At 41.9% G+C, this 27420-nt stretch overlaps 1 protein-coding gene across 2 annotated transcripts in view; it reads right to left on the minus strand.

Moving 5' to 3' along the window:
* Positions 1–27420, minus strand: part of LOC306824650 (mannosyl-oligosaccharide 1,2-alpha-mannosidase IA) — a 192426-nt gene that overhangs the window by 101863 nt on the left and 63143 nt on the right. For both annotated transcript variants that reach the window (XM_079344846.1, XM_079344847.1), the window contains exon 2: positions 6306–6402. In XM_079344846.1, coding sequence (XP_079200972.1) covers positions 6306–6402 — 97 coding nt within the window. The remainder of the gene's footprint in view (positions 1–6305; positions 6403–27420) is intronic.

Genomic DNA, 27420 nt, shown 5'->3' on the forward strand with positions numbered 1-27420 from the left:
TGTGCACAATGGGAGTCGAGCCCACAGACTGACCAACACTGTGATCAAAGTCAAACCTTGAGAAAAAATGTGAAAAACCTTTAGGAATTAGAAATTTAAAAAACACATTTGCTATTAATTTAATACAAATATTCATACATAGCGGCCATGAGACAATATAATAATGCCCCTCAAAATATCGCAGTATCGTGCTGTGTCAATTTTTCCCCCACCTGTACAGTATTGAGTCAGTACGAACAACTTTAGCACCGGTCTGTTAGCCCAAAACCAAAGTCTAACAGTGCACCAGCCAACCTATCCTATCTATCCTATTCATTGTTGTTGTTGCTCTGTTCATCTCTTTTCTTCTCCCTGTGTCTTCCACTTTCCACTTTTCCAAGTCCAACACAATTTGGCAGATGGTTGTTCATCACGAGTCTGGTTTTGTCTCTTAAAATACGTTTCTCTTTGCCACTATGACTTTGCTAAATGTAACTCATTGCTCATGATACAGTAGATGAATGTTGGCTCTTTGTATATAACAAACATTTATCTTGAGATAAAATTTGTTGTGAATTGGGGTTATACAAATATTGATTTTTTGATTGATGACAATAAAGTTTTGAAGCTAATCATTTCAACTTATTTACACATACAAAGCACAAAACTACTGATCCATGCAAAGACCACGAGCTTCTGGGTCACAGTTGAATTTGCACAGAATATATTCATGGAAAACAAAACCCCCTTTGTGATCTCAAGAAAATAATTCTGCATTACATTAGCATTGCATTAGCCAAACATTAGTGTATTCTTTCTAAATGAGTTGAACTTTTCTGGCGTGGAGGTTAACGTGTCATCAATAAATAAAGTTAGGCTTTGTTAGCCCGACAACTTCTCCCTTTAAACTACAGGCAACCAACCTCTGCTGTACCAAACAGAAATACTTTTGTATTTATCTGTATTCAAACTATTTGGTTTATGACATCATGTTTTCTCTGCCATACTGTGCCAAACAATATTTCTGAGTAAAGTAAAATGAGGAAGTATTACCATCTATCAAACCTAAATACGATCTGACCTTGATGTCATTACGTTGCCCTCCTCATTTCAATATCGCTTCAGGAGATTTAAGATTCAACATGATTAACCTGACGTAATCTATTGAAATCAATGAGATGAGACCATGGGGGGAAGCTACAACATGATATTAGATATTTAACCAGCATCATCTCAATGATGTATGTAGTTGCCTTGTGCAACATTTCAACAGCAACAAAAAAATAGTAGAACCCGACTTTTTAATCAGCCAGCCGATCAGCTGATAATAACAAATACGGTGACTATCGGCATCGGCTCTGTTTATTGCAGATATGCGGCGATACGACTCAATTTATTCACCGGTCAAAAAAATATTTTCATCAGAGTTTCATTGTTTTACACTTTCAGTTCTTTTTTACCAGCAGAGGGCGCTGTATGGAAATACAACAAGCATTATCACTGTCCAATGTTAAGCTGTGATGTAGTTACTTTACAGTTGAGTCAGTCTTCATCTTGTCTTCAGTGTTTGAGAACTGTTCTGAGGGACTCTAGAGGCTGAGGTAGGTCTAAGAAAGACATCGGCTGATAAATCAGTTTTGGATTTTTTTCTCTCCCAAATATCAATATCGGCACCGGGCCCCAAAACAAACCCATATCGGTCAGGCCCTAAAAAATGCACTTATTTAATGCTAAATAACAGAAAAAAGATTGTTTTTGTTTTGGAAAAATGGAACGGAAGAGCTCCCACACAGTCTTTGAAAAAGGTAGAATTGCTGAAAAGTACTGTAAATAACCCCATTTTCTTTTTCTAATTGCCCTGAGCTGAAGAAACGTTGAATAAGCTCTAAAAGACTAACTGTATTTTAAAATGACAAAGGGAAACGAGAGTACGAGTCTATCAGAACCAACTTCAGTTCAGAGGAAAAAGAATAAAGAGAGCCGCTTTCAGCCTTGAGGGTCATGACAAAGAAAAGACGAGTGGGATTACAGTAAAATAAAGAAAAAGAAGGGAATGGGGGGTTTGAGAGGAAGACTCAAAGGAAGATTAGAGTGAGAGCATAGCAGAACGAGGTTCAGCGGAAGAGGAGAACGTCTCGGTCTGCCTCTCTCTTGGTTTGTTGCGTCTCTGATTGTATACAGCAGAAAGAGTCTTGTGGGGACTCTCCGCATATTGACAAGCTTCAGATGCGGACTGTCTAACTGTAGATCCAATCTCTCCACGTTTCTGTTTACTCCAGGTATTAAATTAAAGAACACAGCATCCAATTTCATACCTGGCTTCCCGCACCACCACTCACAATGTGACATTTACTCGCTAGCATGATGCCCTTTCTCTCTCCCCCTCGCTATGACTCCCACTCTCTCCTAACCTTGTAGATAACACACCTAGCGCAGCAAACAGGGATGGTTAAGAGCTGAAAATGATGCCAGCTTCACACAGAGTGAATAATTGCTGATGGGATTAACCAAGACTCGTTCCCCTCCCCCCACACAGGGAGATGAGGCATTTTTTGGTCTAATTTATTGTTTGAATTATGGCTCAGGGCTGCATTAAGCTACATAGCTGCTCCGCACAGATAAATGTGGCAATGAGCTGCCAGAAATTTAGGGCTGCACTATTTATTTTAGGAAATCTTTGACCCCAAAAGACGAAATGATCTGAAAGGTGACACTTCATTGTGAGAGAACTTCTGGTAGGGATACAAAATGACACCCTATACCCCAAATTAACAAGAGGTAGCTATAGAATATTAACAAAGAACCAAACAAAAAGGGAATTAACCCTGATTTCATTGTGACATTTCAACAATAAACATTTTAAACTTCAATTAATATCCTCTGATGTAATGCACTTTGGAAGAACAACAAAATGATCACACTCTCATCTGATTGCCATATCATTTCGGCTGCAGGGGAAGACAGAAATTATGCTTGGTTTGCTAGATAGGAAGAGAAATTAAGTTGATTCATTAATAAGCTTAAACAGCCAACAACAGCCAAGTTAACCTCTATTCATTGCAAACACCAGGTTGTTGGGGTTTTTTTTTTTTTTTGGGGGGGGGGGGCAGGAGTCAAACCTGTACTGTCGCCTCCACCAGGCTAGCAGATTTTAGCAGCTAACAGCTAGCTTGGTGCAAGATTTTTACAGCCAAAAGGTTAAGAAGTTTAGATGAGTAGTGTTTTTTTGTTGTGTTTTTTTCAGACAGAAGGTACAACTAAGTCCCCATGAAACCCAAATATGGTCCTTAGTAAAAGTAGCTTGAGAAATAATGTCAATATCACTTTTAACATAAAAGCTGTTAAAAATAACAACATAGCGATTGTGTCAAACAAAAAGTGTAGCCTAGCATCAGACATTTTTATATATATCCTGTTGAGCGTCACACAGATTAATTTCATGTTAAGCAAGAAACATTAGAAAGGGGAACCTCTCGACATGTTATCATGTTATCTTAACGGTACCGGCGATTGCTCGGCTAAGCCTTGTTGTGTTTCCTCTTCTATCTTTATGCTGCCTTTGGAGATAGTGTTTTCCACTGATGGAAACAAAAAGCAATCTGGTGAACAGCTCAGTAATCAGCTCTTTTCAGTAACATACATCACGCAGAGCCTCGCTATCATCACTATACATCACTGGGTTGACACAATTACTGTAGGGAACATAATTAAAGCCTGAGACAGCCGTGATGATATACAGAACAATGCAGCCCTATAGTGTTACAATCAAAGGGTTAAATTAGACACTGGGCTATAAATCTAAACTTGCATTGGTGGTCTGAGCAGTGGGACTGCAGTCAGGTATAAATTCAGCTTTAACACGAGCTGGATAGTGATAGCTAGGTGATAAAAAGCCACATTTGGATTATGATACTACTTGGCTTGTTCCAGATCTGTAAGTAATACGAAATGATTGTTTGCTAATGTGCTCCCCATAACATTTTAATAAGCTGATATCAAGGCTCATTGCTGTCAGTCTGTTCTGAGTCAACGTTGTCCCCTCCGGCAGTCAGACGACGTTTAATGCAGCTCTAACACAAACAAATCACATCTCCTGCCTACCATCATCGTCTCCACTGTACCTCAGGTTTTAGTATTGACAACAGTACGGTCCATTAGCTCCCAATGTTCTTCCCTTGTATTCCCTCCTAATGATGCTAACAGCACGAGTGGTATATGCAGAGGAGGCTTTGAGAAGCATCCAAAGCAAAAGGAACAAATCTATGCTTCTTCCATTAACTGCAGCAATTTAAATGAAGACAAGTGAGTTTAATGAAATCGACAACATTTTTGGACGATTATTAACAGCATGTGAAGAAATCAATGCGCCTTTTTTGTTGTGGCTGCTTGTGTATTTAATTTGTTTTCTCTCCAGTGACTGTTGTTTGCAGTATTCTATGTGTGTAAATGAAGGCAAGGAATGATTAAATGTCAATGAAAATGAAGGAAAATTGACCTCTGAACACCCTTTTCAAACATTTTGAGAAAATGTAACACTGAATAATTCAAAGTGACTTCACACCACCTTTACACTTATTCTTTAAACACAAGCTCATCAACAGCTTGGTTGAAAGCATCACATATTTCTCCGGGCAGAAGTGTAAGATTTGTATCACCAAATCATGATTATTTGAGAAGATACCAGAGTTAAAAAAATTAAATAAAAAGTTTCACAGCAAAAGAAGAAATTGTGCCCATATTCAATGGAGCGGTAACGTACAGCTTCAAATGTCTGCCAAAGCCCTCTTTTTTTTCCTTTTTTTTGGGGGGGGGGGCAAATTTCGTCAGATAATAATTTTTGGTTTGTCTCCTTGAACAGGAACACCTTTCACATAATTTATCAGCAGTTTTTCAAAAGGTCTAATCTAAAATAGGAACTTTGCAACCTTTAGCGGGATGAGAGCAGCGAAAAGATCAGAAACTGTATTTTCAAGAGGGCTTGCATCATCCATTAATAATCCAGAGTCCCTCCAGATGTGATGGAGGAAGAAAGTACCCGTCCAAGTCTTATTAAGAGCTGGTCTGCCTTTTATTCAGGGACTTCCCTGCAGCTCAGCAAAGTGAACCGAGTGATTCGCTTGACTGCAGAGGACCTGGAGACCCCTGCGGATCGGCCTTCAATTAGAGCCTGTTGGAAATCGTGACACCCCTGAAAGGCTGCGAGGTTTCCCGTGTGGTGTGAAAGGTGAGGAAGATGAGGTGACTAAAGCTTACTGAAGCGCAAATAGGTGTGACATGTTACCTTTTATCTGACAGCTCAATACATATGGAGAATAGAAGATTTTAACAAAGTAAAGGTATAAGAAAAAAAAATCCTGCTTTTCTTTATGCAGGAATAGGAATTGCTTGGATCCCACCGCACTTATACACCGCCTATGGTGTCTCTTCCTCACAGTGGTGCCAAGCAGCAACCTCTGGGGTTGAAAACAATGTGAAAGAGCAAAAACAGCAGTTCCTTGAATGTCCACTTGAAGCAGGCTTTAGAAAACCCTGAAGCCCCGTTAACACCCATGATAATACGCTCGCTTTAACAGGAGACAAAAAAATGTTTTTGAAGCCTGCAACAACAAGCAATTTTCAACAGCTCATACCTTCATCAGTAGACTGTTTACAGGGCAGATTTTTTTTTTTAATTATTCTGATTAAATTATAATAAGGATAAGAGTTGTGCATATATTTGTATAATTAGTGGCGGGCTGAGTTTACTCAAAAGAAAGCTCGTAGTTGTTGTTTATCAGGAGGCTAGAGGTTGCTGAAGAAGTCTTTTTTTCCCCCAAAAAAATATAGTTTTTTGAGTGACCCCAAGGATAAACAGCCTCTGCATAGTCAGTATGTACGATTCAATCAGAGTCAGAGTAGGAAGGGTTTTTGCTTCACCATCCCAGAAAGACAAAATGTAAATCCATGAATCCTGCACCTCACTTTTTCAGGGGCGTTCAATATTCTTCTATTAATCAGATTGCATTATATGATTGTTTTACTATTTGATAATGATCACAGGATCCCTGTATTATCATCATTGGCCACATATTGCCAATCATATCATATGTTATCAGTTCCCACCACTACTCTTTCCCAACATTCCCAACAAAGGAAAGACTGAAGAATAGGAAACGACAAGATTAAAATGACCTTCACTGAACTCATTTCCTGTTCATTTTGTACATCTTAGCTTTTGTGCATAAAAAAAGTACAGGAAAAGGTCAACAGGTCTTTGAAAGTAATACAAACAGCCAGATGACCTTTTTGGTCCCTTTCTGGCCTCAAGCGAAGGTCTTCAAACTCACCAAACATGTTGCCAATATGGCCGTTTCTCGTCAAAGGCCGCAGCTCATTCTTGCCCCAGGCGTAGCGTTTGTAGTTGTCCCAGGCAAACTTCATCATCTGCAACACAAACAAAGGGCACACGGAGCGGTCAGTGGACTGATGGCAGAGCAGCACAGCTCCAACACCCAGACGTAATTAAATTGATTTAGCTCAAGGCAAAAGGGAATGATGGCTTATTGATCAGCCCGGATTAAGAACAAGCATGCAATTAACACACGTAAACCACACAGCTAAACAATAGGCCTGACACTCCCGCTCTGCAGCTTCTCCTCCTAAATTAAAGATTGAATCATGTCAGTGGATGAAAAGAGAGTTTAACAGATAAGATGGCATATTGCAGAAGAAAGTGTTTTTTGAACTCCGTGCTTTGTACTCCTCCCCAAACTGCTGCTTGATACAAAGATGTGGATGTGAATCGCAAAGCAGAAGAAAACTGTCTTTGATGCTCCAAAAGAGGGAGCAAGACAAGGGAGTGAGGGATCAAGAGAGACGGTGAGAGTCAACTAAAGTCCAGAGATGATATGTCTCTGCCTGCAGCAAAGCACCATTACAATTAGCTGAAAATAATGTAAGATCTGAAATAAATATAAGCTAATAAGACAACATCATTGTAAAGAAACGTCTACACAAAAGTACAAGCTGTTTGGATGCTGAATCAAAAACAAGGAAAAAGAGAGAAGTGACTCAGTTTTACAGGAAATCTAAGTTCTGTGGAGGATTAACATCTGTGAAAAGTTGTTTGGAGTCTATTTGGTAGCTGTTGAGAGGTCTCAGTCAAACCTCTGGTGTTGATAAATGAAGCGGATGCGGAAGTGCAAAATCCTGTAGTTCGTCAAATGATCACAAGAGCCTGGCGAAAGAAACACCAGAAGCCCCCCTCATGTCTCGTTTGCACAGTCTTTTTTCATCGGTTTATATTGTACAAAGAATAAGTGCTACTCACATTAAGGCACACAGCTGACCTGATAGACAGATGGGTGAATTGTACCAGTTTGTCAAGAGGGTGAAAAAACCTGCCTTAGCTCCAGCTCACAGCCTGGCATTAGCGGGGGGTTTCCAGAGCCCCCTGCAGTAACAGATGGGTGACATCACTCAAGCACTGTATAAAACATGAGTGTAGTCTCAGTGACGTCACCCACTGGTTTCAGGAGAGCTGATAATTGCATGGCAATCACAACAACGTGCCCACCTGTCAGACAAATCACCACGCCCTTAATTAAGCTAATGCCTGCATATCTTGAATTTCCCCTCAGTGATGAAGAAATGGGCCAATATAGATTAAAAAATGGATGAGTGGAGTACATAATGGACTAAAGTGGTGAACCAATCAGGAGAGTCATCCATAGCGCCGTGGAGGCAGCCTGACTGAAACAGATGTATTAGTTTGGAAGATGAATTCATATTTTTCTGCGTTCAGGTTAAAGTTTGTAAAAGTCTTTTTTGTTTTCTATCAACGTCTCGTTGTCATGGAAATGACCTGATATGAAGAGACGCTTCTCATTGTTGTTGATGTCTTTCATGTATATCACAGAGAGGTTCTCCCATAATCTGTCTAATGATTCAGCTGCTGCTCTTTCTTTACCAGAAGAGGAGTCGACTTTTATGAGAAAGAAATGACATCAAAGAGATATCGCAGAGCTGGCTCTTGTGAGACAGCATCTTGATATGAATTGAAAACTAATTCCAGCTGCATGTACACAAGAAAACTGGACTCAGTGGCTTTTATCAACATCAGTCCCTGAGATTCAATCAACCTGAGACGGATCAAACAGACATGAAGACGCGTTATCCCTGTGTGCAGTCTGTCAAAAGATGGACAGATAGTCCCTGATTTGATTTCCCTCCCCTCTCTGGATCTTGCAGGAACATGATGTCATCTTTGTTATCAATACTCTACGAGAGTCCTCGCTCCTGGACAACAGGAAGCTGATTACCTCTGACGTGTGCAGCAGCCAAAATCCGAAATCCTCTCTCCCTAAAAAGCTCATTACAAACACATCACAGAGTGAAGAGCTCACATTAAAAAAATCTGTTTCTATAAAAGACAAATTGTTCAAATAAATGTCAAATGTCTTTGGGTTCACAAAAACAGTGACTTCAGTTCAGGGAGCTGAAATTTCATTAGAGCTAAATTAAATGCCATCAAAGCATTTTGAAGCAGATTAATTTGGGAATTAGCATTCATGCTACACCCCGAATCAAAGCAAAGAGTTCAAAACACATCCAAGAAGAATCTGAACCTTTAGCTGTTTGTTGCTTCTCTTACCGGATGGCATCAAATCTGAGAAAGCAGCATTTCAAAAACAGCAGTTTTCTATCTACAAAAACAAATACCACTAATGCATGCAGTAGCAATCTCACACCGTGAGGGAAAAACAAGCACAGGATATGATTAAAGGGAGTTTCAACGAAAAATCTTACTGAAGAAAAATGTTCGCAAAGGCAATCATTTCCCTCACACAGTGCTGAAAGAACAAAATACACAGCGACGAACAGAACATTGCGCTCGGCTGAATAAAAACCAGCAAATGTCTCCTGTTTTATCTGAACCGTACTCCATCTTTTATAATGCCAGCATGTGTCACTCCTGCGGCAGCTTCAAAATCAAAAAGAACAAAAGTAATAGGGAGGAAATGTGGGATTTGGGGAATGTTTGGATTCGGAGTCCCTCTTGGTTTCTTCTAAAGGACGGAGGACAGACTGTGTTTCAAACTGTGAAGAAATGATCAAGCGGCACAATGGAACCTGTGAACGAGGGAAGCAGGACTTTACGACCGTCATCAAATAAATGTTGGGGAGGTGGCGAGAGGCAGATGGTATGCTTAGACTGCATGACTACAGGCATCGAAGACATAAAACAGCAGCATCAATCAGCAATGATGTGAGTCTGAACGATGCTAAAAGAAATGATTTGGCAGGTGGTGCTGCAACTTTCACAAGTCATTTATCCTTTTACTTTTTTCTTCTTTTATTCTGAAAGGTGTCCAACAAAAGGCAATCAAATGTCGAGTGTCTACTATTTTGGTTGCACACTGGACAAAATATATACTAAACATTTGTATACTGCACAAAGCAACCTTCAACAAAATGGAGGAGTTATCAAACAGTCCTGGTCTTGAACTTCTGCATCGGCTCCAATTTTCAACACTGGAGGCTACGCAGGAAGCTAAAGCTGAAAATAAAACATGCTGAACAACTATGCTAGAAAGACAAGAAAGAAGCAACAATAACAGAGTGGTTTACCCCAAGTTAATCTAAGTTGACAGTACGAGTTACAACAATACAAGCTAGCTTAAAAGCTGTGTCATTGTTGGCGGATCAACATGAGGATGTGGACTAAGTAACGGGCCGTGTGTACTGTCAGCTGCCGCCTGACACAGAGAGTGAATAGCGAGAAGACGGGGAGTCGACTTCTTGCAGCGTGGTAGGAGAGCATGTGTAGAATGAGATGTATACATGGAGTAAGTACTGAGTGTGTCAAGCAGTGAATGCTCCTCTGGCGTAACAAGCTTAGAGAGCGCGTGGTGCAGTTCATTCTGGGATCTTTTCTCTGCCTTCCCCAATGCTTCCTTGTTCCTTGTTTTTTTTTAGTCTGTATTATGACGCTGAATTCAATGTTTTCATCAACTCTTTTAAAGTCCTGCAGGAACAGCAAACAAGAAATGAAGGCTTTGTTGTCCTGCCAAAATGTAAGCACATTCAAGCTCACACTGTGTAAGAACATTTGGCTGAGCTTTACGAGGCGATGAAGCGGTTTCACTTCAACAAGAGGCAAACAGATATCTGCCATTGTATTATCACATCCCTGCTGTTGCGTGCTGCACAGGGGTCAGAGCGTGGGAGGACGGGGGTCACACAGCCGTAAGATTGCTGGCATAACAACCCATCATCACAGCTCACAACACACACAGGGCTAATCAATAGCTACAGCCACAGCTGAGCGTGCCGCCCCCAAACGCCGCTGCTGCTTCTCCGACAGAGATAACGGATGAACGATTGGTTTCCAGGGGGCAAAAAAAAAAAAAAAAAAAGCAGACGCAGACATGATCTGACAGGACACTGACCGTTCTTTGGTTTAACTAATTGGCTGGTTGTTGGGGAGGAGGATCAATAAGTGAACAGAGAGGCAGTGATTAAAATTAAGCAGCAGTTGAAACAGGAATACAGAGCTCCAAATAGAGAGGTCAGAAGTCGCAAACAGCTTAAGGACGTTGCACATCATGAATGTGAGCAGGTTCATATGTGGTTACATTCACTCTACACAAACTCCAAAACTTTATTTTCATAAAGTTTTTAACTTAGCTTTAATAAACTCCTTAAAGTGAGACAGTATTTACTCATGTTTTCTTCTTTAAATAACTAATGCATGTTTTCCCTAAAAGGTACAAACTATCTTTTTTGAGAGGATGTCTTTTTTTTTCTAAGGGCACACTCACACTAGGCAACCCGTACTGCGCCAAAGCACGCTTCATCCCAAAATCCAGATCATTTGACTTAGTTAGAGTTAGAGTGTTATTTTTCGTGCTTAACCAGCTCAAGAACGCAGGCACAAAACGTTGATAGCCTTCTGTTATTGAGAAATCCCTGAGTGTTATGGCTGCATTTAACTAAAATGACAAAAGGATAAGCCACAAAGTCTGTAAAGTTGCAGTCTTTTAATCCCCCTGTGTTGTAACTGTAACTAAGCACTCTCCATGATCACGGTAATCCACACATTTGTTTTAGTGCTATGTTATTCAGGCTACCATGGCGGACTCAGGCCTGGTTGAGCAGTGTGAGTGCGGGCCAGCGGGGGGAATGGGACAGGGAGGACGATTTCGTTTCAGCACAGTACGGGACAACGGGACCTAGTGTGAGTGTGGCCTAAAAATGGACCATGTTTTCAGTTTGGGTCTTTATCCTCTTAGAGGTAATGACACCACAGGAGGATAGAATTATCTGAGCAGAGCTTTTTTTTTTCATTCATAGAAAAGCCTGATTTGCCATTCCCCTGCAAAAGCAGGAAGAAAGTAGAGCCTTGAAAATGTTCTTGATAATCTGCTGTGGCAACACGAAGTCTTGATTGTATTGTTAATCCTTAAAATCACCAAGTAGACAACCAGTTTTTCTTCATGTGCGTCTGAATCTGTCAATAGTACAATCTGTAAAACCCCCACAGAGGGGGATGAATTGGCTTTGTGTGACTGGTGAAACCTTGGTTATGTAACTTCCACCTGTTTTGTGGGAGAGAGAGAGAGAGAGAGAGAGAGAGAGAGAGAGAGAGAGAGAGAGAGAGAGAGTGAGAGTGTGTGTGTGTGTGTGTGTGTGTGTGTGTGTGTGTGTGTGTGTGTGTGTGTGTGTGTGTGTGTGTGTGTGTGTGTGTGTGTGTGTGTGTGTGTGTGTGTGTGTGTGTGTGTGTGTGTGTGCGCGTGCGTGTGTGTGTGTAAACTCCAAAGGCGAGCCGTTTCTCTTTGATAGACACTCGAGGCTGTTTGAGGTTCTGAGTCTGTTGGATCCACATTTGTTACCTCAGAGAATCCCAAAAGATTTAAGAACACAGAATGAAAATATGGTGGTATATGGTGTTAATTTGGGAGTCATGTGTGGAAAGTCCTAAAAAAAAAGGACAAAAAGGGGAAGTTATTGTAACCGGCAGCCTTTTTGCTTCTGGACCACACGTGGGGCTTCCACAGCTTGTTTCATCCACGACTGCAAGGACGGGACTCATCCACCAGAGTCAATGTTCAACAACTTTCTAAAGGATGGCACAGAAGCAGGGAAGCACACAGTGGGGAGACAATCTGCACTCCAATGTCTTTGAGGCAGAGATTCCAAGAAAGGGATAAGAGGCAACGTCTGAACCAGAAGCACTGTTAGAAAGGAAGAGCTGGCATAGTGAGATATTTCTGAAAGGAGGGATCCTAAACTCAACTTTAGATTAACTTTCCTTTGTGGTTAGGCTGCGATAGTATTTTAACTAAAACATCATTTGAAGAATTAAACACAATGCATGTAATGCTGTTGTGAAAAACATATAGGTTTTCTCATTGGTCATTACCAAGAAGTACAGTGTCAATTCTGTCCTTCATGACTTGCCGTAGTCTAGAGCTGAAACTGAGCCTCATCTGTTTCCACTTTTGCTCTTACATGAACGCACCGGGAACATGCAGCTCTGTGTGCTCTCTATCTGGCATGTGGGATTGCCTCCCTTGATAATGATATTGGGTTTCAAACATGGATAGGCAACAATATTTGAAAGCAACGACCAAACACGCAATTAACCCATAATGTTTGGTGGCCCAAATGTAAACATATATAAAACACAGAGGTGGTATTTTAATACAGCCTTCAACTTCCACTCACACAATATAATTTATAATAAACACCATTTGTCAAAATAAAACACACAATTTTCTGTTTGCAGATTTCTTTCACACTTTCTCAGTTCAGGCACTGACTGCTGGGGTTTGTGTGCACACACGTGAAACGCATTGTCACTCGAGGACACCCATTCTCTTCTCCATCTATATCAACATACAAGAATCTAAAATATGTTACAGTGTTGTGTATAAAATCTTCGTAGCTTAAATCATTACGGACTCAGTCAGGAAATGTGTCCAAAAATCACTATATGATAAACTAAGAAGCAGCTTGCAACACAGTCTGTTTTAACACAAGTCCCGCCTCTACTGTAAATGACCAATCGATGTTAAACAGTTTGGAGAGGCAGCTGGGGTGGCCAATAAGATTTCAGGTGTGGTCATCACTATCGCTGAACACCCTTTTTTTCCACATCTTTAGTCCAAAGTATGGATGCAGAAATCCAGATTTTATCTGCTCAGCCTGCTGTTGTTGGTCTTTCCCTGCAGCATCAGTCGTTCCTGGCAGGAGAGGACATTTGAAGAACTGTAACTGTGTGTTGGTAGAGGATCACACTATGAGGCTAAAACGCTGTTGGCGACAGAGGCCACCTACAACAACTAGTTGTTGACCAGAGAGCAACTAGTTGTGGCTACAGGTAATCAGGCCCTGGAGTCAGCTGACAACTACTCTGAACAAGACGGTCGATGTCTGTTAAAGAGCTGCAGTCAAATGATTCCAGTGAAAAGTGCAGACAGCATGTAGTAGTAAAGTAAGTCTAGAAAGACAAGTGGAAAAACAAGTGTTTATTAAAATGACGTTCAGCTGCCTGGAGGTTTTCGCATTCGTAGATAAAGCTAATGAGCTAACAGTGTGAGATGAAGTGGGCAGCAGCCCCACAGAAGATCATCACACGGCTGTACACGTAATACTGGCAGCCGAGTTCAGACTCAGTGGCCCCTTCTGGGCCCAGGAGAGGGAGATATGCAGAGATTAGCTGGTGGGCTGAACAATTTGTAGCTTTTTCTGGACAACTAATTAGAGCAGGTCTTCTGCTCGAAGCACCACAGCAGTCGTCTTCCCCTCTGACTTCACCCACAGTCTGCAGCTGTGTGGGCTCTTTGTTATCAAAGAATCATGCTGGAGGAAGTCACAGCATGCTACATGTTTTTAAAAAAAAAAAAAAACTGGAGAGAAAAATATCAAAATGCAAAACCTGCATATACAGTGAAAACAACAAATAACCCAAGGAGTTAAAAATGATGCTGTGGAGATTGAGGCGTTAATTCAATTAATTAAATTCATTCAATAAGTCAATTATGGGGCCGAGCAAACAGGAAAGTCTCATTTAAAGGTATCTTTAAAAACGCAGAGACATGTGACGTCATGGCCGAAAGTGTAGCCGTCACCATCACCAACCGCACATGACCTTACGTGATTGAAAACACAACTTTAAAGTGTGTTGGTGGGATGTATAGTGACACAGACCAAGATGGCGGAGCCACTTTAACAGCTTTTGGGGGGCAGCTGTAGTTTAGTCTTAAAAAATTGTGTAGAATAAAAATTACACCCAAATAATACATGAGACATAAACACGTGAAGAGCTACGACCACATAATGTCAGTGCACAATGGCAGCAAACGTACATTGGAAAAAGAAAATAAAGAAAAAGGAAGTCATAAAAAAGAGAATCAGTCAGTCAGTCCATTATGAGAAAACTTTTACACACCTTATATGCTACTGTTCATGTACAGTACAACACATGCTAACTGTGTGCTTCTGCTTACTTTTAAAAGTCAGCTCACTGTAGATTTTGTTTTCCTTCTCCAAATATTGACTCAATTTTGGCAACCAAGCTGACCATGGTGCCCGTTTCTGAGCTAAAACAACATCACTTCATAAAGAGGGCCGACATATTTACATAAAGAATGCTTGAAAGCACACTTGGCACCTTCCCACCCTGCACATTTTTGTGATGCAGTTGTTCTTTTTGGGTCCAGGAGCGAGGCGTCCCTTTAATCTGCGAAGGCTTTGGGTGTATCACGGATCATAAATCACAGAGGCGCCCTGGCGTGGCAGCACAAAGACACCGCAGCGTTAACAAGGTGCTGTGTCATCACCTGAAACTGAGGGGACCTTTGGCAGAGAAGACACAGCATCAGCTTTTTTCACCGTTTCCCCCCTCGAACTTCCCACCGTATCACAAACATCTCTGCCCACTCTCCCCCCAGCTCCTCCTGCAGCACGGCTATTTCCTGCCCATTACAAGCACATTCATGGTGAGCGGTGACAAGAGCTGTGTGGGTCTCTGAAGGCCACTGAGGTCTCATCCTGAGTCAGCACAACACCATGCTCAATTACAAGCGAGACCCAAAACAAGAGGCAGAGCTGGACGGCCAGGCAGAGCTGAGCTCAAGATCACTCATGTGTGGAATTACTAAACATCTTTTGCCAACTCTGACTTCAGACAAAGGAAAAGTTCTGGCTCTAAAGTTTTGATTTCAACAAAATATTTTGGCGGAAAAAGTTAACTGAGCTCTTGTTAATATGGTGTGTGTTAGAAAGAGTAGAAATCTATAGAAAACATACGGTTTGTTGTTGATGCACACATTTTTATAAAATAACGTTTTTTTTTCACTCAACTTCCAGATATGCTGTCGAGAAGATCATGTTTTGCAGTTTTACAACCGATTTTCAGTTTTCACTCTACCTGTGTCTGGTTCCAAAGAAAAGAACTCAACTGTGGGGAAAAAGACGTTTAAGTTTTCTTTTCTTGGAAGACGTTACGAAATGAGCAGAAACTTAACCGGCTGCTCTCATTGGATGCTTTCAACAGGATGTTAAATGACTTAAATGACACATCTGGCTGGAGATGTTCTCCTTGATGTGTATGTGGATGATGTTGATGGACACTTGCTGCTCAGATTTGTTATTGGTGTCTTTTACTGTCTCATGGTGTATTTTTCGTATCTGTATGCGTGGCTGCTCGTTGTTTGTGTGGAGCTCTGTTAATTGGGCTCCTGCCTGTCTCAACCAGGGGACTCTTTAAAAACCAGATTTTTAATGTCAACAAAATCTCTTTTCCAGTTAAAGGTCCCATATTCTGCTTTTTTTTCTCATTTTATTTGCTCTTTAGTGTGTGAAAATGACAGACATCACTGATCCAAGCCCATTGGCTCGCTGCATAAGCTCCCCTCCGACTGACTGTTGCATTCCCAATGTCATAAAAGCGGCGGAACATATCCAAAAACAAAGCCGAATTACTGGCCAATTATGAGAGAGCAGACCGGCCGACCAATCAGATCAGACCTGGCACACGTGGGGACCCTTTTACTCTCTCTCTCTCTCTTTGTGGGGGATTCTGAGCGGCAGAAACACAGGCAGATGAGAGAGCCTGCATGGAGCGGCAGTGCATGAAAACAGACACTTTTTCTGAACTTTAAAGATTGTGAATGTACTTTAGTAGACAAATAAATAAAACAAAATTAACCCAAAAAAGGCCTAATACGAGACCTTTAAATAAAGATAAATAAATCTTGGCTTGCTGCAGCTACCTGAATGATAGTTATCCAACATGATAGTGAACTCATGACGGAGAAAGTTCTTATAAATTGTCGCCGCCAACCTGCACTCCATCTAAGTATCCCAGCACGTTTCACAATGAATGGGGGCAGATTTTTTTATCGCGTAGGGTAGCACACAGCGAGACTCTTGACTCCATGTCCCAGCATCTTCTACTGGTATGTTGGTCGCACTCTGCTGCTGTACGCGTCAACATTTTATCGAAATCTTGTTTCTCTGAACTACGGCAGCCTGACAGGAAAAAGTTAAACATGTTCAAGGAGACAAAGTGAGAAAACTGATCTTAATATTTGAAGTGAGGGAGGAGAGACGGATCGTTTGAAGAAGTCTATCAGCGACATGTTACCCACCACCTCCAGCAGAAATTGGTGAAATTAATAAGAGAGTTCAATGGTAAGTGGAGCCAATTGGCTGAAGAGCTTTTCACAAATACTCTCATGTAAATATGTTCAGTGACTGTATCCAAAAATCACAACACATTTATGATCGGAAAAATGTCTCCATGGAGCTTGTAATTTAAAATAATTGACTAAGCAAGCCCGCGTTCACTCGACAAATGCTTTCAACCAGCTGCGAGGCATAATTTGAGAGAATCACTGAACAAAGTGATTCAGACACCTGGATTTGAGCTGTTGGGTGTCAGATTGTTTTGGCAGATTTTTCCCCAGTAAAACACCTTCCATAGAGTTTGTCTGATGGGTTTGACTGTTTTTTCAAGTCAACTTTTGCATACATCTGTCAAGTTTACACCCTGTTTTACAAATCGAACACATTGAGTTCAAAGAAAGCCTTTAAATTTCTTTTTCACAGGATTTTTTTTAACTTTCTTTGAACTGCAGTCTAGACCTGTAGCTCTGACTCTGTCTGGCAGGTGTCTTCACTTTTCTCTCCAAAGCGGATCATTAACAGAGAGGCTGGGGCCAAATTGTTTCCTTGGCGTCGCCCACTGGTGGGTTAAAAGTTCCAAAGAGGCATGAAAGATTCAATCACGATGAGGAGCCCATCAAAAAGTCTGGACCCAGGTCTTCAATAGTTGGGGAGTTAGACCTGGACCATTAATGCGACTAAATGGGCCCATCCGAGCCAGCTGATGATGAGGGATGAAGAGAAAGGAGACGAGACAATAGAGCGGTGAATAGACTTCACTATGGCTTCAAACTGTACAGAAAGAAGTTAGTGTCACAACCATACTGAACATGCAGAACGTAGTTATATTTTAACCAATGAATACACAGTTTAAAATTCACACTGTAAGGTTAAATAGACCAGCCAAGAAAGGGTGAATCAAACTTCTCTAACACTGATGGGAATTTCAAATGAAGTTCATTTAAACATGACTTCCACATCCTCAACGATGTTGGGAAAGAGAGAGAAGGACTGCATCCCTTTAACAAATGAAAACATTGTAAAAACATAGCAGGCATCAAAAGACCAGAAGAAGCTGACGTTATGGTCTCAATATTCTGCAATATATACGTTTTTCTATTTTACAGCAGACAAGTGAGAAACTGGCGCAAAACTGGAAGTTTTCAATCCAACATTTCACAACTGGGCCTTGTTCAATATTGGACTATGTGGATTTCAAGACATCAAGTGTTTCGGCAAAACTGACTCATTCTAAAAGAAGTTTGGGGGGGGGAGGATCAGTCTTACAATCAGGCTCACATTCAGTACAATGGATGTTCATAAAAGGAAAGAAATCTCGTAGCACACAGAACTGTTTTTTATGTATGTTTCAAGACACCCCACACATCCTCTAAAGTTCATGTGTGCAGAAGTCTGACAGCAGCCACTGCTTGGAGTGACATCTGGGCTGAAAGCACAGGATTAACACTTGTTTTAACCATGCTGCTCTGTCTCTCACGCCTCCAGTGATCTCACAGTCCACAGTGATGTGTGTCTGCACAAGAGCTCTCAAGGCTCCACTCACACAGTGTCTCCTTTTTTCACTTTCCTCGGATCACAGAGCGGACCCAATCAATAGACCCTGCCAGAAAAGTTGATGGGATCTGAACAAGCAAGTGAGAGCTGAGTGGTTTCTAAACTTAGCGAAGTAACGGGAAGTTTCGCAGGAAACATCCCACAGCCAATAATCCTCCAAGAAACCTCCTTAACCTTCTGCCTGCCGCTCACTCATCCCGCCGACAGCAACTCTCTATCTCAGCAATTTCATTACCGGCTTGATTTTGCACAGAGAGAGAAAGCGGAGAAAATACTGGGTAAGTGGAAGCACATACAAACACTTACTGAGCAATAACAGTATTATTAGAAGAGTAAGGCTAAAGATACAGAAGTGGGGGGAAAAGGAGCAGCAAGAGAAGGACACACCAAGCAATGGGAAGTAATTTTGTCTGCAAGAAATTGCCAATTTGAGTGGGCTGCCTGGGGATAGGGATCCACTCTGGGAAACACATCGTGTCCCATGAGAATCGCGATGAAGCCACCAAGCTTATTAGAAATGAATCCACAGAGTCCCTCCTGCAGAAAACATCAAACAATAGCACAGACCTCCGTGCCGATCAGAAGATGTTTTCAAAGAGAAACACACTGAGGAACAATTAGCAGCAGTTATTCTGAGAGGGAGACGTACAAGGAAATCAGGCTTGGCTAAAATTCATCAAGGACAGAAAAAGGGAGCACCAGTAATAGATTCAGAGAGGTGCATTGAGGACAGCTGGATTCTGATGAAGTGAGACTGATGACCTGTTTTTAAAAACTGACATGCCTGGAGACCTTTCCAGATTACTTCTACCCGCAGTCTGCGCCATGACAGGGACAAACCAATAAATGTCAGTGTGTAAATCACAGTGTTTTTTGGTCATTTTAGTCCACTGACAATTGGCCTTCCCGAGGAGAACGAGGTAATACTGGACATTTTTCTGTGGAGAGTTGACCATCCTGACATTTTGCAAGACTGCAGCTCTGGTTCATTTGGTCGGAGAAAACCGCTCAGGACAGCTTTCGCAGCCTCTGCTGTTGCTGAGAAAGATTAACAGCATCAGATCTGTCCTGACCATCTCAATGATTTACATGAGGACATGTGCATGTGCATAAGACACATTTAAGATGCAAGTTACTTTTTAAAGATGCAATTATGGGCTCATTGTGTAGCTCCAAATGATATAAGCAGCATAAACAGAGCTGACAAATGAATTGGATTTAGCTAAAGTGACTAGCCTCCTAAAGTCTACAACATACCTCCCGCTGTCAAATCGGAAAAACTCTTCGCATTTACATTATTTTAAAAGATCCGAGAATAGCGCTCTTACAAATAGATACGTGTTAGTGTGTTAAAAATGGGCGTTTTAATACAGACTTTAATGGGGATTCCTTGATTTTCAGGAACCACCCTCAAGTGGACACTTGAGGAACTGCGAGTCGTGTTTAATCAACAGATATTCATTTCATCATCAGTTAGCATCAGTGTTCTGATGAATGATCAGCATTACACATCATTTAGCGGTGTGTGGTTAAAATGATGTGATTATTTTTGAGTTTATCAATTGAGTTATTGACGGAGTTACTTACTCTGTTTCTGTTCTGATAAGAAATGGTGGCATGGTCATGGTTACCACACAGGGGCTTTTCTGATTCATGACTCAAAACATTCCAGACTTTCAATGGAAAAGTTGCATCAGGAGCTACTGCACTTTTAAATGTAAGAGTTCACTCTGACTGACAGCAATGTCAGCAGAGGGGAAAAAAACATTAATTATGTTTCTTAAATTTAAGAACTCCTGTGCCTTGGAAAAATAAATACTGAAAGAAATGCTCAAACGACACGTTCACTAATGGTGCATCAGACTGGCAGAGCCTCTGACCGTGATTCTTATTCTACTGATCCCTTCATTTACTGACTGCTGGCTCGCCAACACCTTTCTCTCTTTCGGTATGAGCTTTCAAACACAAAAGCGAGCCTTTGAACTCGGGGATGATCTGCCTTGCCGCGGCTTTCATCTGAGCGAAAGAGAGGAGAAATCATTCAGATGCCAAATGTTGTTAGAGGTGAATTAGTTGTGCAGGTCGCATTTCAACAGAAAGAAGAAAAAAAAAAAGAAAACTAATTTGTTTGTGGGGTTTTTTTTCAAACTTGTGTGGATAAAAACTTCATTTGCATTTTAAACATTTGTGTCGTCGCTTCGCTTGAATACAGCGACCCACAAAAAGCAAACGAATGAGGAACGTGATGATTTTTCTTTTCTTTTTGCTGCAGTTTACTATTATACGAATAAAACAGACTTCTGCTTCTTTTCTAAACAGAACCAACAGAACACCAGCTACAATGCTTTAGTGTCTTTTTTTAAAAATCATGAATCATGAAAGAAGCACTTAATGAAATGGATCAAACCGAGCTCTGCCTTCCATTAGCAAACATAGAAACCAACCCACCTCGTCAGTTCTAATTTAATAACGGCGCCTGAAGACGACACATGTACAGATAAGCAGAATAACCTCTGTGAGGAACACGTCTTTAATTTATTATCACTTTCAGACACCAGCTTTTTAAAAAGCATTAAGCCTTTTCGCTGAGCTGCCAACGCAGGTGTAGAAAAGTTATTCTTTTTTCTTTGCCATTGAGGTAGCTGGGAGACATCAGTCACCTTGCCAGAAGTGTTTGACAGCTCCATTCTCTGACTTTAATGAAATCCCAACTCGGAAAAAGAGCCAATTTCAATGCTCAAACAATAAACCCTTCCTTTCCCTCATCCTCCGCCACATTCACACACACACACACAGCAGTACAGGCCTCTCTCCACGCCTCCACCCACGGCCTGTAAATCCGCCAAATATCATCTTCAATTAAAAACAATGGGAGTTTAAGCTTTTGAGCGGATCATGGCGATATAACACATCGGTAAGTCTCTGCGGAATCTTAAAGAAACGCGCAGTGACGTCTGGCCTGCCGACATCCAAACACAGAAACAGAACATAATTCAGGGAATGTGTTACTGAAGATTAAGGTCAAAATCAGAGAGCTTCAACAGCTGCAGACACAAGTCTAATACTGGTCTTAACTTGAAGGGAATTTTACAATAATTACACGTTTGTCATTGCCAAAGCTGTCCTTCAACAAGCTCATGACAATAACGATAATACAATTATTCCAGAGCTCTGAGTCACTACCCACACTTAGTCTTAGTCCTCAGCAGGCAGCTGCTCCATGTGAAAACCTTTTCATGTGCATTCTGCTCAGTACCACACGACACATAAACACAGGAAGCTGTTTCAAACATGTTCACTCTTGAACATTTCAAGTAACAGAAATCAGGTGGAGAGAAAGTGGGGCATGACACGCGGGAAAGGAGCCACAGGTTGGAATAGAACCCAGGCTGCTCGCTTTGACAACAGCCTCTGTACATGCAGCGTGCTAACCAAACTTAGCCACCAGCGCTCTGCTTGTAGCTAGCTTAAGCTTTATGTGACAGCAACAACACTGTGTTAAATCTTGGCCATTTGCATGATGCACTATGTGTTTTATTTATTACAAGAAATTCAGACCTTTGTAAAAATGTTTATTGAAAATTGTCATATTGGGATACAAATCAAATTATAGCCATTATTTAAAGGACCAACATGTAACGTATTCCTGACACACCTGCAGTCCAGATTTAAAGAATTGGCAAGAGCTGTCTCCCTGCGCCACCTCCTCCCTAGAGTTGACATGCACGCAGGTTGGTGTGTCACGGACACGGAAGCTTCAGTGTTTAGCTAGCTCTGCAACTTAAAACCTCTCAACCGCAACCCCACCCCTGACCGACCTTCTCAACAATTATTGGCACAGACAAATTCACGGTGAACTACCATTCACGTCCAGGAATTTCTGGGAATTTACCGATAATCTGGTTGTTCATGCAGTGCATCCCCAAAATGTATACCAAATCTGTGCTCGTGGAACTTAATATAAAAAGACAGAGGATTCTTCAGGTAGATTCAGCCATTGGGCAGGAAAACCAGGGGGGTCTCTGGTCTAAACAAAAAGCAAGAAGGAGGACATATTGTCTGCTGCACTGTTAACAGAGAAGCCTGTACTGTAGCATGGTCATGTTATGACTTCATTCAGTACATATCTTACATATTGGACCCTTAAACAAGCACTGAATCAGTTGATTAACAAAAGCCAGCCAACCTCGTTGTACAGTAACGTTACCACGGATAAAGAGGAAACCAAATTGACCTCACTTTGAGGAAAGCAGCAGGGAAAATTAAGTTTCACGAGTCTCTTTTAAAAATAGATCACATCTAATCACACAAACTGAGCTAAAGAAAAGTGATAAATCCTGCATGAGAAATTGATGGATTCAGTTTAATCTTCCAATGACAACATCTGAAACATCGGAGCCTTTTGATGAACCTGAGCTGCGTCGCATTACCATGACTGTAGATATTTTTAGAACACCACAAACCGGATCATTTGTAGGATTCAAAGCATTTAAGCCCGCCTTGTAAAGGGGATTATTGATCAGTTACGTCAGAAGTATTAAAAGACACAAAAATCCTGGAAGGGGAAAGAGATTTAGCACAACAGACATTATTATATCTGGAGAATAATTGGACATTTAAAAAGGTTGAGACAATAAAGACCAATAAAGAGTCCCTCTTATTGCTGTTCCATCACACAGCCGGTCTTTAGGTTGGGTTAGGAAGAGCAAAAGCAGTTTATCTCGAGAACAATTCAATCACAAGTGCAGAATAAAAACAGCAAACAGCAGCTGAAGGTGATTCTGCAGTCGATCATGAAGCCAAGGATTAGTCAGTGAAACCTGCAGGAACACCAATCATATCACCTCCCGGCCCCGCAGACAACAGCTATTACAGCAACGCTGCACAAGATACCGAGGACTCTGGGAAGGTACTGAGTGATGGGGTGACAGAGGCTGAGCAGGTTTCCAATAAGAGCTGCACGATTTTCTCGAGTGCAGCTGCGCGCTCCGGTCAGCTCTGGATGCGGTTCTGTTTGGACGCCGAAGGCGAGTAAACAGAGTACGTTTACAAACAGACGGCTTCATTTCAGCGGCAGGACGGCCAACAGATCGCACGTCAACACAGAGCATGAGGAACAAAATAAAGGAGTAAATCTCATCAATAAAGGCAGTGATGAAATGCTTGAACTGAGGTTACTGCTGGTTTAAAGGGACATGCTACAAAACACATCACTACCCATGATATGTGTCTTCTAACAATCCTTTAGACGTGACAAAAAAAAAAAAAAGCTACCCAAGTGAACATCTTGATGCTTGGCAGCAAAAGCCAAGCAAAGTTGAAACTTCCAGACTCCCTCGAATGCATCAGCAATGATCGATCCAACCTCCATTCAACAAACAAGCACTTTTGTTTTCTTTAACTGATGAGGACAGACCTGACGAAGCTCACACTTTTACAAATCGGCATCAAGATGTTGCCTCAGCAAATTTAAGATCCATTGATTTCAAGTAAATCACAGGAACATGGGCTGTTTTATTTCTCTGAAGCCTCTGCTAAACTCCCAGAGGTAGTCTGAGACTTACGAGACAAAAAGAGAAAGGACGCTCCTCTGCAGGATGTAATGAACCAAGGAACAGTGGTATTTATTTTTGACTCATATCTGGAGTCTTGGCTGGAAGTTGAAAATGTCTGAGAAGTCGGCCAGCGTTCCTATAGAGGCAAATATCGCCGGTGGGTTCTGAGATTGAATGTTTTCAAACCAGACTCAAGACTCAACTTTTGCAGATAACTTCCTTGAAAGGGCAGATTTGTTTTCTTGCCCTGCTGCAGATAGCTAGATAACTTGACATAGAGAAACGATTTCATCAGCAGACACACAATGTAATGACTTGAGAGACATGAGCCTAAGCTCCTCAGACTGTTGTGTTTTTTATTCGGGCTCAGTTTAAATAGGATTACGCTCTCAAAACTCTGCCACACTTCCCGGCGGGAGGTCCATTTTCAAAGAGTTAATTGGAGCGTCTGCAGACATTTTCTGCAGTTCCTTTTTTTTTTTTTTTAAACGTCATCAAGATAAAGCTGTGTTTGATGACTTAATGGATTTCAGCAAACATTCATTTAACCAAACATTTCCGTTTCTGTTTTGATCCGCCAAAAGCTTATAAAGCCATCAGAAATGTGCTTAATCGTGAGCTCGGAAAAAACCTCCTGCTGTGTTCCTCACGCCTCCTCAATCCCTCAGGAGGGGTGGTGGGGGGGGGTGGTGGGGGGGGGGGGGGGGGGGGGGGGGGGGGGGGGGGGGATCTGCAGTCATGGAGTCGACTCGCTGTGACATCACTCTTGTTTATAAGGCATTCAGCTGCTAATAAATGGAAACACTGGAGCTGGATGCAGGCGAATATGTGAAGCTGTGACATTGGCAGAAAAGGTGTAAAAATATTGCATTTGGAACGTCAGCGTGTGTGTGTGTGTGTGTGTGTGTGTGTGTGTGTCTGTGTGTGTGTGTCTGTGTCCAGCTCGATTCCCACTACAACTGTTCAGGCACAAAATAAACGCAGCCATGGCAGAGTAAGGACCTTGGATGAAAGCTTGTCGAACAAGGCCAGTGTCGCCGCATTAAGAGGAAAAGGCTTTAGTGCAGCTAATGTCGTTTGAATTATTACACGTATTTCCACACAGGAATCGAGACTAAAATCAGCCTCGCCTGTCCGCGCTGAGAGTTTCCTGCCGCGTTCGTCCCCTGAGTTGCTTCGACCGCCGCAGACCACGAACATGGTGTTAAAGCAGTTTTGTGTCTCAGAAAAGCTTTCTGTGCCCGACTTTCAATCCATTTCCCACCCATTTAAAACACGTCCAGGGAGCGTGAGCGAACGAGTTAGAGTCGGTGCAATGCCCTTCTTTTCTGAGCACGGCCATTACGGCAGACCCACAGAGACGGAGCGAGAAATTTTAACAAACCGAGGAGTCCATCTTGGCCGTCTGGTGCTACATTATTGTTTCACCTCCTGATCCTTTCTATTTTTATGGCTCTACATTAGTCTTTGCCTGTTTGCCTTCCCTTTTTGCCCGAGCCTACCTTTGCTTATCTTTCATTTCATTTTTTTTTTTCTCCCCCCTCCGGCCTGTTTTTCCATCTCCTAACTTATTTTCTCATCTCATCTCCTCTCTCCTGCTTCTATTTTGGATTATCTGATGAGCTGCTGAAGTGGTACAGAAATTGGAAAACTAATTTTCATTTGGTGGGTAATATTTGTCCGTATGAAGGAGGGCAGCGGAGGCCTGCAAGTTGCCATCTGTCGTCTGCATGAATGACTTACCACAGATTGGCAGTGCTTGTGATTTAGCGAGACAAAAAAATAAAAAGTAACAATGTGGTCTCTGCACTGCATATGGACCTTCACGTCTTTAAGACTACAGAGTACAGCAGGCTCAATGACACACACTCCTGCTTCTTTGGTCAACAGATACTGTTGATGGTGATTTTTTCTGAAGAGTATGCAGTCATATCCGTTGCGCTGGGATTCAAACGCTTTCTTCCCCCTGTGTCTGTGTCCCTGCAAAATGCTGATAAGTGCCAGAAAGACTCGTAACATACTCCTCTTTTTCTTCCCTCTGTTCGTCATCAGACCCTGGGGTTTAAAGTTATTACTATGTGTGCACGTGTGTTCCTGAAGAGAGGCCAACACACACACACACAGAGAAAACAAAAGGGATGGATAGAAAAGAAGAAGTCTGATTGGAAATGTGAGCACCAAAGCAAACAGAAGAGGAGGAGGAGGAGAAAGGGGGGAGTGTGTGTTATTAATCTGCTCTGCGCTGGTTGGAGGCAGGTGTCTGCGTCTCCGCTCGCATTATTTACTCAGCAGGCGGAGTGAGGAGCTGAAACCTGCAGGTAGCCGGCTCCGAAACAACACACTTCATCAGAGATTGTAAATAAGGAGCTGATGAATCTGTGCTCTATCATGTCCCGCGTGTCGCGCCTGGAATGCATGTGACGGATATGATATACTGCAACCGACATTAGCTGCTGAGCAGTTGTAGGGGAGATATGAACATTGCAAATGTCACACAGCCAGGTACAGGAAGAGAGCGGAGTTTCAAACTGGCGGAAGCAGCAAGATGGGAGTGAATGTATAGACCCACAAGCACACCATCACACACACACACACACACACACACACACACACACACACACACACACACACACACACACACACACACACACACACACACACACACAGGTTCATTTGGATTCCTCAGCTGAATATTCACACACACTCTCTCGTGTAATTTAACTTCCTGCAGCAGTCCCACCTCGTGTTGATCAATGAATATCAGGGTTCAATCCAAACCCAACAAACATGCTGCTCCAGATAGATGGTTTTCATTGACCAGACATTGATGAGAGGCGAGAATCCTGGCCTGAGCCAGACCTGGTCAATATGTGGCCTGAAGGCTGCAATAGCAGAATGTTGTTTTCTATAAAGCCGGAAAATCCTTTAACCCTGTACACTTTGCAGCTGCATATAAATGTGAAGCATCAAGCCATTTTGGTCCCTGCATAATGGATCATTTAAACAGTGTACAGCTGACCAGTGTGAGCAGTGCACAGAGACGCTGTCTGCTCATTTATGTGAGCTTATTACCCTTTTGCAAGTATTTTCTAATTTATTTGCACAGGTTCAGTGGGCTTTACAGGCAGCCAATTAGCTTAGCTTAGCATAAAGACACTAAACAGGATAAAACACATAGACTGACCCCTGAAATCAGTGGCTATATAAATAATGGACAGTGATATAGGTCTCCTCAAGTGAAGCCAAAATATCTACAGCTTTGCTGTTAATATGTGTTGTGGTTTTCTTTTTTCTCGAGAAGTGGCTCGTCCAGTTGATCCACACAGCACAGATGCCAGGTTCCAAGTGCTTAACAACCGTCACTACGTCAGTGACGGTACAACAGCAGGACGCAGAATTGTCCATTTTCATAGACTGTCCATGTGAGAAACAGCAAGCCTGAGGATCTTTCTCAATAAAACAAGCCTACCAGCACTTTGAAAGCTCATTAATTAAAATGTTCAACCTCAATTGTTTAATCCAAAAGAAAAAGAAGTGCAAAAGAAGACAATTTTCTGTCTCACGCAGGTTAGGTGGCTTACACATTTTTAGATAGTAGTTGCTAAGCAACCAATGGATAATTCAGAAACACACCATTCCCAGCCAAGTACAGTCTGGC

This window comes from Symphodus melops (genome assembly GCF_947650265.1).
Source record: "Symphodus melops genome assembly, chromosome: 5".
Lineage (NCBI taxonomy): Eukaryota > Metazoa > Chordata > Actinopteri > Labriformes > Labridae > Symphodus > Symphodus melops.